The sequence below is a fragment of the Rosa chinensis genome, chromosome 4 (assembly GCF_002994745.2).
Source record: "Rosa chinensis cultivar Old Blush chromosome 4, RchiOBHm-V2, whole genome shotgun sequence".
NCBI lineage: Eukaryota > Viridiplantae > Streptophyta > Magnoliopsida > Rosales > Rosaceae > Rosa > Rosa chinensis.
In genome coordinates, this window is record NC_037091.1 from 52,596,914 (window position 1) to 52,609,959 (window position 13,046).

A 13,046-nucleotide genomic window follows, 5' to 3' on the forward strand; every position below is an offset into this window, starting at 1 on the left:
GTAAAACAGAAAATTTTTTGAGAGAGAGAGAGAGAGAGAGAGAGAGAGTTTGGACACAGAGAATCAAATTGTATACATTCATATCACCATGAGGGGGTTTATATAGGAGTACATGATGTATACAAATAGGCAACGTTTAATAGCAACGTCAATTACTACTATTCACAATCCTATCAATCACTAATCTATAGTGAAAGACATATATGACTCTCCATCTATTTACATGATATTAGCCATAATTATTTACAACAATATATATATATATATATATATATATATATATATATATATCTCCACAAAAAGCGTGAATTGTCTTATCTCTTTTGGAAGTTTAGTTTCCCAATGAAGTATGCAAACAGAGAAGCAAACACAATGGGGAAGAGAAGCTGAACAACACCGACAAGGCCTAACAGGTTGTGGTGATACCCAAAGTAATCTTCTAAAAAAGCAGCAACAGTTTTCGTCTCTCCAAACACCACGATTTCTTTCTGCACATCTCCATACTGCGAAGTAAGCATTCCGTTCAGTGCCCATGATGTAGGAGACAAATAATACAGCCAGAGCCACCACTTTGGGATTTGCTGCATCAATCAAAGAAAGTATTATAAGTTTCTCATGTTTCAGCATATCTGAGTTGTGCCTAAAATGCTTTTCGCCCTGTAAAAGCATAAAGGTTATACTTACAGCATTTTTATAGCAGTGGAAGAAAATTACTTAAGAGAAAATTATAATAACTTGATCATCCATAAACTTACTGGTCCCGGAACAATGAACCCTGAAAACAAATTCAGCATTGTGTAGGAAGATGACGCCACAATTGCAGCCACTTGAACATTTGGTGTCAAGGACACCAGCAGCATCCCTAGGTAGTTGAAGTATAGTAGTACACAGAACATGCTATAGAATGACCAAAATATCTTATAGGCAGACAAGTGGTAGCCAATCATCGGGTATGTGATGACCACATAAAGAACTGCTTGAGTGAATGAGTAGGGAACCTCAACCAGGACCTGCAAAATGAACTCTACTAGTTGGAAAACTTCTTGAAGTGAACCTGTGATAAGATTTCATGACCAGAGTTTCTGGATGAGTTCATGAGGAAATTTAGTTTAAAAGATCTGAACCTGTGCGAATGAATAGGCCCATGAAGAGAACATTCCTGCATATCTTTCTCGATACAGAACATTCCGTTCCGTTGCAACAAATGGTAGAACTGTTGTGCTATTGTAAATGCCAAAGAAGATTATTTCCACGAACATTGAACCAAACACATTGAAGAGCTCCTGCTGGTTATTTCTAACAAAACAAACATATATATGGTCAGTGAAACTTCTTTCAACAAGAGAATACCGGCTCTCTAAGGCGTGCAGTACAAATTTAAATGATACCCTTCCTCATCATACGATAAAAATGAGTAAAAGTAAAATTTTGCTGACTAACATTTTCTCTCCTTGATTCCAGTACAGTGTTCCAAACAACACAGCTGAGAAACACATGAAAAGGATCCGTGCCAGATTATATGAGGGACTTCTCCAATAAGACAAATTCTGTTTCCAAAAGCACGCTTTGAACTGCCCCCAACCATTTAGTGGATAGCGGGTAGGAAACTCCAAATCCTTTGAACCAGGAGACGGTGAACTCGCTTGCTTGACTAACTCCTTGTTCTTCCTACAAGCAAAAATGCAGGAGTCATGTCTAACTAGGTTTTCATATGTGCACGCACATGATATATTCTATTGTAGATTGATATGTACAAACATGAATGACCAAGTATTACACTTACTCATACAAGGCCGATTCCCTATAAATTTGTGCAAAATCTATACCAAGGTCAGCTTCTGCAGATTTTGAAGTAACTTCTAACATCCATGTTGCCGGATTGTAATTGTCTTTGATTGAGGGCACCCCAGGGATACTCTAGCCAAATAAAGGAAAGTGGATGAGGATTGAACTAGATGTTACATGTTTATCAGAGACGAGTCTTACAATGATTCAAAAGAGATTGATATGGTAATATATTGTTCATCAAGCGCTACCTCAAGATACTCAATAACCATGCTTGAGTGCCGTCCAAGTTGGCCAGAATAGATTATGCGTCCTCCAATTTTCATGAGAATCAACTGCAGCGAGAGTAACTTGGTTGAAGAAATTGCACATCCTTTTTTATCATGTCATTTAGATTTCTCATAAAACAGTTTACCTCATCAAATGCCTCAAAAATGTCAATACTTGGTTGATGGATGGTGCAAACAACTGTTCTTCCTGTTGCAACAACATTCTTCACTGCTCTCATAACGATAGCAGCCGCCCGTGCATCTAAACCAGAAGTTGGTTCATCCATGAACATGATAGATGGATTGGCTACAAGTTCCACAGCTAGGGTCAACCGTTTACGTTGCTCAGTGGATAAACCACCAACTCCTGCCATGCCTACTAAGGAATCTTTAATCCCATCAAGTTCAATAGTTTCAAGAACCTCGTTTACAAATTCCTGGGGAAGGGAAAAATTATCATTCAGTTTCAAGTGTTTAACTCAAATATTCAAGTCCAGGGTCATTGAAATAATCATGTTCTTGGAAAGATATCATACTGCTTTGGTCTTTGAATCAATCTGAGACGGGAGCCGCAACCAAGCAGAATATACTACTGATTCTTCCACAGTTATTTGTGGAGAATGTATGTCATTTTGCTCACAGTAGCCTGATATCCTTGCAAATGTGTCTTGAACCTTAGGATACCCACTGATTCTTATTTCTCCTTCAATTGTACCACCGGTTTTTCGTCCACAAAGAACATCCATGAGAGTTGTTTTGCCAGCTCCGCTGACACCCATTAATGCTGTCAGAACACCTGGCCTGAATGCACCTGTAATATCAGATAGGAGCTGGAGCTTGTTATGCTCAAAGCCTCCCTTTCTCATTTCCTGCAGTATAAAGATAGTAGAACTCACAAGGTCAGCTGATATAGTTTGCTGATTAGAACCTATAGCGAGAGAAGGAGAAGTTCTAGATGATTACCAAAGGGGTGTCAACATAGTATTGTACATCTTGGAATGTAACAGTTAGGGGCTCAAATGGTAAAACCATCCTTCCTGGAAAGGAAAGAAAAATGTAAATCTAAACATAAAAAGCCTAGTGACCCCATTTTCAATAGAAATAAATAATCAAGGAGAATAAGATCATCCTCACCCTTCTTAGGTTCTACACTAGTCTTAGGTTCACCGGTGGATTTTCCCTCTGCATCTAAACTGCCTCTGTCGTCTCTTTGTCCTTGTAGTTGATGGTACTTTTCATAAGAAATAAGAGAAAGAGACTTTCCAGGAGCTGAACATATAGCATTAGCTGGGTTAACAAAAGCTTTACATACATTGTTGCATAGATAACCAAGTAATGCACGGAGCACACTTACACTTCAAGAAAGTTAAAGCCAAGGTGAAACCAATATTGAATAGTAATGTGAATCCCATTAAAGCACCAACTGATATCCAATAAAAATAGTCATCGAAATGCAATCCGCGGCTTTCCAGCACTTGTTTCCCAAGAGTTGTGTTTCCAGACACCTATGAATATAATTAAATAAAGCATCTCACAAATAAATAAAAAGGAGTGTAGTGATGTCAAGCCCGACACATTGACACATATAACCTCCATGTTGTTCAATGATCATGTGGAGTAGTACTGTATAGTACAGAAGCTGAGAATAGTTATCACCTTTTCCCACCGAGGTGCCAGAAATTCATTAACTGTTATGCCTATTTCTCCATATGTCAAAGGAGACACCCAAAATCCCCACTTCAACCAAACTGGCATATAAGCTGAAACAAAAAGAACTTCTGAGCATGACTAATGCGGAAAAATTCGTTGATGTAAACCTCGAGAAAAGCTAATGGAGATCTTACGCTTTGGCATAACAAAGCCACCAAATAACATAACAAACAATATTGATAAAACACCAGCTGTCATAGAAGGACCGACAGTTTGGAAAACTGAAGCAATAAACCGAAACAAGGATATCGATGTTAGGTGCATAGCAAAGAGTAGAAGGAAATGGCGGAAGAACCTGTAAAACATATAAGCAAGATGTAAGAACTGAAACGATGTCCAAGCTATCTAACACTAGTATTTGAAAACAAGAAACAGGAACACAAAGTAACACGATTGTGTTTTAACCATAAGCATGAAATCATCTTATTAGGAATTGAATATATAGTTCAATCTGTGACTGACCTTCCAACCTCAGGGCTGTAACCAATAACATAGTATGTAAGAGCAGTCCAAACAAAAGCCTCCAAGAACGAAAGTGGAACCTTTAGGATGGCAGCCGGGATCGCATAAGCCCAAGCAGGGTAAAAACACAACTCTTTCTGTTTGTAGAAAACCACAATTCTTGAGACAGTCATTGACAATTCTGGGAATCCATCAACAAGAAGTATCACAAGTGCAAAGAACAAAGAACCCATATAATAATTTGCATGGATCGTGTCAATAGCCATTTGAGTTCGAAGGAAAACAGTCATCGTTATAGAAGAAATGATGACTAGCTGCAGAAGAAAGAACACAAAAGTGCTTCTGAAAAGTGTAGAGCGGATAGAAAAAAGATGCAAAACAAAGCACTTAAAACAAAGGGCAGCAAATGAAAATTAAAGGAAAAAAAAAGCTACCTGAACTGATTTGAAAACATAAATGAAAGAATTCCTTTTCATTAAAAGAAATTCCCTCCTTGTGCATGCTTTAAACAGTTCCCATTTAGGTAATGAGTATCTTTTAAAGGATAGAGCATCTCTGTGGCTTTGAGACTTATCGAATGGCTCTGAGAGATCCACATCTAGCTTCCTGCCAAGATGGCAATCCTTGAATTTCTCAATGAACTGATCAACAGAAAAGTAGCTATATGGTTTTTCTGTGCCGTCCCAAAACTGTGCTTGATCTTTTCTAGAGATGACCTGAAGCAAAACAAGAAAACAAAATATTCAACACCAAAAGTATTAGGATACCTGCTTAAGATATGAGTAAAATAATAGCCTACCTCCTGAAGGAAGTCAGCAACACCTTTTCTTTCTGGACACTTAAATCCACACTCCTCAAAAAATTGGAGGATAGAAGTTCTTGGTCCATGATACACAATCTTCCCTTCTGCCATTAAGAGAACATCATCAAAGAGATTGAACGTCTCTGGTGCAGGCTGAAGAAGTGAGATCAATGATGTAGCATCTGTTATATGCACAAAATGTTGAAGACAAGAAACAATTTGGAAAGTTGTGGAACTATCTAAGCCATTAGATATTTCATCCATGAAAACAGCTTTTGCAGGTCCAACAATCATCTCCCCTGCATAGTGAGAAGAATACTGAGTCATATATATTCGATTTGACTCAGGGAATCTGAAGTGCATGCATAGTTACATTGCCCACAGAACTTGTTTACTGTGTCTTTTTTTTTTTGGTCAAAGAACTTGTTTACTACTAAATCAACACTACCTGTAGTTAACCTTTTCTTTTGACCACCAGATATTCCTCTTCTTATGGGATCTCCAACCAGCGTGTCAGCACATATATCAAGGCCAAGTATCTGCAAGACATTGATTAGTAAAAATGATGTGAACATACAAAATACTTACAGATTTCCTGACGGAAAGCGCACTTTGTAAGGAAATAGAATACCTTTAGAATATAGTCAGTTTGAAGTGTACTTTTCAGTCCATTAACAGATATGGCCTGCAAGAGAAAATTGTTCGTCACTTTTGGACTAATGGAATACATACAGCAGAAAATTGCACCAAGGCATCCCAGTTGTACCTTCATGTAAGCATCTACATCAGGATCCGGGACTATTCCTGCCTGCTTTTCTCTTCTACTAACTTCCATCATAATCTCTTTAAGCATAAAAAATAGTTATTATGTAAGTGCGACTTGATAACTGTTTTCAAGGTCAAAATTTATTGCAAGAAAATGCTTACCGGGTCGGCTTCCTACACCTTGACAGCCTGCAGAGAAATCTAGTGTTTCCCTTACAGTGATCTCTGGAATATGCATATCATATTGGCCTACATAGGCTGAGGTTTTCTCTGGAACAAATTCTTCAAGTCTATAACCATTGTAACTAATTTCGCCAGAAACCTGTTAAAACAAGATGACAAGTTTATTTCAAATTTCAGCATAGATGATAGGTAAATATAAATACTAAATAAATAATATGGACCAGTATGTTGTGAAAACATGACCGAGACTGAAACACAGTTTCATTGTTCTCCGATTCTGTGAAACAGACTTGGTCTAAAGCTTCTCCATTTGGTATGATTCCTTATATTATGGACTGTTAACATCACTCAAGATACTCAAACTTGTACACACCTTGAGAGAATGGCTTAGCTTTCCTGAGAGTGCCATCAGTAATGTGGTTTTGCCACAACCCGGAGGGCCAAGCAATAAGGTCATTCTGCAATTAAGAGAGGCCAAAGTTTGGTAAGTATTGCTTTCTTGGCTTATAATTTTCTAATCTCCTTAAATTTTTCTTAAAATGTGGAAAATGGTTATTCTGAATATGGCATATTACTGTCAACATTATCAAAATTAAGCTCATGTAATCATAAAATATTTCTTCAGATATAGAAGAGATGCATTTCATCAAATTGTATAACAGCCACACAACTGAGCAATAAACCAAGGTAAGAGAAACTAACCTTCCCGGCTTAATAATGCCACTGACATCTTTGAGGATGCTTATCTTCGCTTCACGTTTTTTTGAACCTACTAGTTCAGTAATGTCCTGTCGTAAAGAGAGTTCAGATGACTAATTAACTAGAAGAGTACAATGATCAAATATGACCTCCGGTCATTTTAGTATCATCCATGATTGAAGCACCTCACAAGGGAATGCTTAAATTTCAATTGCATTTTTAAATTCTATGAAAATCGAGTTTCATTTCCAATTTAGAAGCTCCAGGAGGTTAGCACTACAAATTACGACACTTACCGGAATCAAACTCTTTAGAGAATTCCATAGAGTGGGGAGGGGCTTGCCGTGAACTACCTTACACTCTGCTTCCACACAAAGATTCTTGTATCTTACTTCAACAGTGGGCAACTTCACACCAACCCTACAAGACATGTGCAGAGATCTCACTTGAGTTCATGTTAATGAAATATGATAACACTAGTGCGTGTTTGTGCTCAACAGAATGTGTACATGAACCCAAAAAGAGGAAAAAAGAATGTTACTTGTCTATTCTTCTTCTAATTTTCTGCAACAGCTGAAGATTATCATTCTCAATATGTTTGATGAGCTTCTCTATGAAAACACGCCTTTCTTGAGCTCCAATCTTCGTAACATCAACCACCCTAGTCCCCTTAACATCTCCTTTTGCCGATGCGCCATCATGATCATCAAACAAAGCTGATTTGATCCTCTCAAAAGTTGGTAGTCTCTCAACCGCAGCCCATTGCAAGTCATAATATTCTTCATCATCGTCCATTCTACTGTCTCCGGCATTGACAGTAGAGGTGCTTCGGAAACTTGAGGCATGGCTTCGAAAGGAGGCTCTAATGCTCCTCCCAATCTCTGCTAGCTCTATCCTGAAAGACTCAATTTCATCTGCTCCTGCCAACTGAGCCATGATTAGAGAAAATAGATAAATGAACTCGGAGTAGTAATATACACACGACTCTCACCAAAAGGCTGAGGTAATGCAATGCGTCATGTGATACTGCAGCAAGGATATGGCAATTGCACCTACTGGTCTAAGACATCATCTTTGGAAAACAAACTAACAAAGCTGAAGATTAATGATTTGTTATTACATTTTTAACATATAATCCACGTTAGTCATCGATCTGAGCCAGAGACAACTCAAAATTACGAAGAAACATGAAGATGAGAAGCATGACATAAGCCAGACTCATTATTAAAACCAGAGCGGCATGGCTCATTTGTTAAGTTATATGAATATGATATGAACTGAAAGATGCCATTGACTTTGTTCAATCAACTTAGATACATCACATCTTTTATATTTAAATAAATAGCTGTAACTTAACATGTAGGCAAGTGCTGACCACTTCAATATTCCCTGCAACACACTATCAGTAACTCTGTATGATGTAGCTCCTAGTCAAATTCTGAGACTATATATACCATGAGGGAGAAAGGAAAAAAAAAAGTGGGTTCCCTGTGGGTACTGTTGTAACATAAGAAGTAACCCGATTGTTTATCCCAGATTGTTTATAAATATGTGAAGAAGACCAGAAGGGAAAAGTTGATGGAAATGTTTTACTTATTGGTCAAATTGCAAGCGACAAAGGAATGAAGTCATTGATTACCTCAACTTTGCAGGGAGGCACTCATCAAGACTGTAGCCCAGGAAAGATTCCTGAACATGAATTTCAGCAGTGACAAAATTAACTTAACTAACCCGATTTCCTTCATTTTTCAATTGTGACCACCCTACAAAAAACAAATTAAAAGAGAATAAGAAGGAGCAGAGTAACTATCTTAATTAAATTGGGCTTGTAAGGTAGAAAAAAAATTATTCCAACTTCATGTTGGCCCATGTTTCAGGTGTCTCATAGGTTGTTAAGCGGAAGCGTATTGAAATCACTTCCGAATTGACCCCCAGCTCATTGCAGTCTAAATATAATTGAATATTATCCCAACGATGCATATGAATCAGACGAGTTTTAAGCTGGAGCATACAAATGTTAATATTATTTCATGATATTATTATCAAAGATCGACTTTTTTACCAAATCAAATTTTCTACTAATAGTGAAACAGCTGCTTTCACATGAAACAACAAGAGCAAACCAGCTGATAGGTTCAGAGTAATTAGAAATCATAAACAACAAAATCACTCAAGCCTTGCTCTGTTGGCATTCGTACAAATCCCCTTACAATTTTGCATACTAGTTTAAAGAGCACCTCAAATTTGCAGAGAGGTTCTGTATTTACAGTCATATCCCCTAAAGTTTCTCCGATGTGACGGTTCTTGCAGTCCTTCACAAACCAGGAATGTCACGATAGAGCCCACTGCTGCAATAGAAGTACCGGAATGCCAAATACAAGATTAGGCGAATGTTGAAGCAAACTGGTGCCTTCAAAGATATCAATTGAACAACAATCCAGACTCAACTCCCAAGGACTAATCGGTTTGAATACCATCAGCACTAATCTCCTGCTCCAAATAGTAGATCTTGTCGTTCATACCTTCCTGTCTATATGCCTCAACCATGACAGCATATGTCGAGGAATCTGGCGAGACTTGCTTTTCTTTCATCCGGTTAAAAACTCTCTCCATCTCCATCAAATCATCTGCCTTTGCACATGCAGATATCACTGCATTATAAAACGTGGTATTTTCAGGTATCTCAAACTTTCCAGCCAACTGAACACTGCTAATCACCTTATGGAAAAGACCTGCATTGGCATACCCTCTTATTAGGCAGCAGAATGTTTTGGTGTCTGCTTTCATGTCCTCAGCACGCATCTGATCAAATGTGTACTCCATGTTTTTTGCATCTCCCACATCCGCAAAAGCCTCAATAACATTATTGTAAGTTGCGGTGGTCCACGGAAAGTGAAGCTTGCGCATGTACTCCATCACAGTTGACATTTTATCATACAATTTCTTCTTCCCATAAGCATTAATCAGAATATTAAAAGTGCGAGTTTCTGGCTCAATCCCAAAATCACGGAATTTCTGATACCATCTCTCCATCATCTCTATCTGACCCTTGTTACCAAAAATAGTAAGGATAACATTCATCGTCCAAACATCGGGCTTGCAACTTTCACCCTCCAGCATTCCTGACAACACTCTTTCCATCTGGTCATACATCCCGGCCTTACCATATCCACTCAGGACTACGTTTTGGGTGACTGTGTTTGGAGTGATTGACCGTGCAGCCATTTCTTCATACAAAGACTCAACTAATTCAAACTGCAAATTATCAATGCAAGCCTTTATCAAGGTACTGTATGTAAAAACATCCGGCTGGCACTGAGGGAACGTCTTCATCTGGTTGAGAACAGAAAACGCGTCATGAATAAGATTGCTCCTGCAGTAAGCTGTAAGCAGGGCTGTGTACAGTTCAGCAGTTGGTTGACACCCTTCTCCAACCATTTCGTCGAAAAGACTCTGGGCTCGCTGGGGTTGGCCAGACCGTCCGAGCAGAAGAAGGAGCCTCATGTAAGTCCCTTCTTTCGGTTGATAAAACGGTTGCTCTTTAAGCATTTCAAACACCTGAAACACAGTTAATAGCAGCCACTTTTACTATGCATAGAAACAAGAGCACCTAAACAACAGCTTTTAGTACATCATGCCATAATTTCAGCTTCTTATACTACAAGAATACACTTTTATCAATTCTAATATTCATCACTTCAGTTTCACCCAAAACCCTAAACCCAAATTGGAAAAATGAAAAATGAGATGAGCCCAATACTAAGAAATTAGGGAAATTTAGGTGAGGGGTAACACCTCAAGGGCTCGGAGCCATTGCTTGTTGTCGATGGAGTGACAGAATTCTTCAGTGACGGTGTTGACCCAAGCCTTGGCCTTGTCCTTGCGGTCAAGCTTCTTCTTGACATTCTTGAGAGGCGTCCTTCTGGGGATGGAAGTCTCTGAAACACCTGGGTATTCACCTTGCTTCCAGTGCCGCTTTCTGGTCTGAGAAGACGAAGAAGAAGAAGAAGAGTTAGCAGACCTAGTGCTCTTAGCTGGTGCTGCGTAGGCGCAGTGGGCCGGTTTAAAGTTGGGGTCTTGGGCTCTGTGAGCGGTGGGGCTCTTGTTGGGGGAGAGGGGATGAGGGTGAAGAGAAGAAGAGAAGGAGAGTGAGACTGAAGAAGAAGCCATGGCTCCCGAGACTGGGACAAGGAGAGGAGATCAAGTAGCCAGTGAAGTGGCCAAGCAAATGACTTGTTTGTCCTTGATTCCTTATCCGCACCTAGAGAAACTAAAGCCAAAATGGCCACACTAGAAACTCTTCATTACAAGGACTAAAATATCGAATATCGCGGAAATATCAATAGTCCCAAAAATGAAAATTTCGATGGAAATTTCGATCGAAGTAAATTTTTGAAAAAAATGATGGAAATTTAGAAAGTAACATGGAAATCATTAATGAATTTTCATGAAATGTTTACATGATCAGTTACCTATAATATTTCAAAAAAGGTGTTTGATGAACCTAATTGTATAATGATTGTAGTAATTTAGAGTATAATAAGATATACTAACATGACAAAAATATGAAATTCTACATGAGAATTCTCAAAAATGATTTAAATAGGAGATTAGGAGAGTTAATTATTAATTATAATAATATTTTACAATTAAATACATATGTTAAAAAAAAAACTCAGCCTTCAAATAAACATAAAAAGAAGTAGAAAATAGTCCTTCGAAAAACATAGAATTTTTTTTTTTTTTAATAGAACCAAATGTTTACTGGTTAGCAAATTAGATAATCAGAAGATTTATAAGCATGGAGGGAAAAGACACAAAGAGCAATACATGACTCTATAATTTTTTTAAGTTTTCCTCTTTAGATGTTATCAGTTTAGTCGGATTGGATAAGGACAAGGGTTAGTTTTCTAGAGTCACATATCGCAAGAGGTGGCGATAATCTCGGAATTTTGCAAAAATTTTGAATATTTCCTGAAATATCGCGAAAATTTTGAATATTTCCGGAAATATTATGAAATTTCAAAAATTTCTCCTGATATTCTCTTGGTAAGTCAAAAATATATCGAGACCCTAAAAAAATGGAAATATTGCAGAAACTTAGAGGATATTATCGATTTTTCAGTCCTTGCTTCATTAACATATTACCACATTCATTGTCAATGTTGTTCTTACGTAGAAGTGTAGGACGGCTGGCAACTAGAATTGAAGGGTAACTTGATCATGAAAAGGGCAAAATATGAGTCAAACTAACCACTAGGGATAGTGGGGTGGTAGAAGGTCCCAGTCTGGAACCCCCAGGTCTGGCTTTCAAATCCCCATGAGGCCTTGGTAGCCAGCTAATTGGTGCTTGATGCCCCGTGGAGTTTGGAAGGGATTAGTCTGGCTCTACTGGGATACCCTCGAAGGAGGTGTGTGTTGCCAACTTTCTAACGCTAACCTCCCACAATCATATATATATATATATATATACAGATCCAATCCAGAGCGGAGCTCCGCTTTGAAAATTAACGTGTGAAGTTCGAGTTTTGGGTCACTTTTCGGTTGCATATCCACATCTCGACCGTTCAGTTTTTAGGTACTAGTGTATAGATCGTCTCTGCAAATTTTCAGCCAAAATGATGATCGTTAAGGCATTGATAATTGCCTTAAAGCTAGTACGGTTCAGGTTGACAGATTCAGTCCGTCCATTGGTTTAAGCGAGTTAGATACCTTAACGATCATCAATTTGGCTGAAAATTTGCAGAGATGATCTACACACTAGTACCTAAAAACTGAACGGTCGAGATGTGGATGTACGACCGAAAAGTGACCCAAAACTCGAACTTCACACGTTAATTTCAAAGCGGAGCTCCGCTCTGGATAGAATCTGTATATATATATATATATATATATATATATATATATATATATATATGAGTCAAACTCGTTGAAGTATGGGCTTTTTGGTGCTTGTTTCGGGCCTCATACTGCATTTTACTATTTTTCCAGTAATTTAGGTTTTTTATTTAGTTTTGGATTTGTTTTCCCTTTGATATAATACGTGCGCTTTTCGGCTTGATTTTTTTTTTTTGGAAGGATTAGGCTTGATTGTTAGTTGCCCTAAGATTTGTTTTCTAGGATCTAAGCAACCTTAAATGGCTGCCGAATGCTATCTTCCATATTATTTATCAATAAAGTTTGAGAGTTTTCTCATCTTTCTGGTGGATTCCAGTTCTATCTATTCTAGAGTTTATAACTTGTAAACCTCATTACTTCCGACCGTGTCAATATTGCACTCACAGTAAACATGTTGAAACTTGTGGATAGTAGAGTTTTGCAGCAGGACAAATAAGGAACCAAGGGAAAGGAAGATTAGCTTGAAACCCATG

At 38.1% G+C, this 13,046-nt stretch overlaps 2 protein-coding genes across 4 annotated transcripts; both read right to left on the reverse strand.

Annotated features, from left to right (window-relative positions):
- Positions 1 to 255: 255 nt before the first annotated feature.
- Positions 256 to 8,430, reverse strand: LOC112200133 (pleiotropic drug resistance protein 3). 3 transcript variants are annotated; one of them, XM_040517465.1, is made up of 25 exons: positions 8,315 to 8,430; positions 7,217 to 7,602; positions 6,972 to 7,095; positions 6,679 to 6,764; positions 6,350 to 6,434; positions 5,956 to 6,115; positions 5,795 to 5,871; positions 5,660 to 5,713; positions 5,477 to 5,567; positions 5,026 to 5,327; positions 4,661 to 4,942; positions 4,227 to 4,540; positions 3,899 to 4,059; positions 3,711 to 3,814; positions 3,409 to 3,559; positions 3,189 to 3,323; positions 3,018 to 3,091; positions 2,591 to 2,923; positions 2,201 to 2,491; positions 2,037 to 2,120; positions 1,784 to 1,917; positions 1,441 to 1,668; positions 1,125 to 1,296; positions 756 to 1,010; positions 315 to 581 (listed from the first exon to the last, which is right to left on the reverse strand). In XM_040517465.1, the coding sequence occupies exons 2-25, from the start codon at positions 7,468 to 7,470 to the stop codon at positions 315 to 317; spliced, it is 4,218 nt and encodes a 1,405-aa protein (XP_040373399.1). In that variant the 5' UTR covers positions 7,471 to 7,602; positions 8,315 to 8,430. The 3 variants fall into 3 exon arrangements, with proteins under 3 accessions (XP_024196912.1, XP_040373399.1, XP_024196913.1); XM_024341145.2 differs by lacking the exon at positions 8,315 to 8,430 and adding an exon at positions 7,667 to 7,810; XM_024341144.2 differs by lacking the exon at positions 8,315 to 8,430 and having other exon boundaries at positions 256 to 581; positions 7,217 to 7,611.
- Positions 8,431 to 8,711: 281 nt separating this feature from the next.
- On the reverse strand, positions 8,712 to 10,925 carry LOC112200935 (pentatricopeptide repeat-containing protein At3g06430, chloroplastic). Its single transcript, XM_024341947.2, has 2 exons — positions 10,471 to 10,925; positions 8,712 to 10,233 (listed from the first exon to the last, which is right to left on the reverse strand). The coding sequence occupies exons 1-2, from the start codon at positions 10,843 to 10,845 to the stop codon at positions 9,133 to 9,135; spliced, it is 1,476 nt and encodes a 491-aa protein (XP_024197715.1). The 5' UTR covers positions 10,846 to 10,925; the 3' UTR covers positions 8,712 to 9,132.
- Positions 10,926 to 13,046: the final 2,121 nt, after the last annotated feature.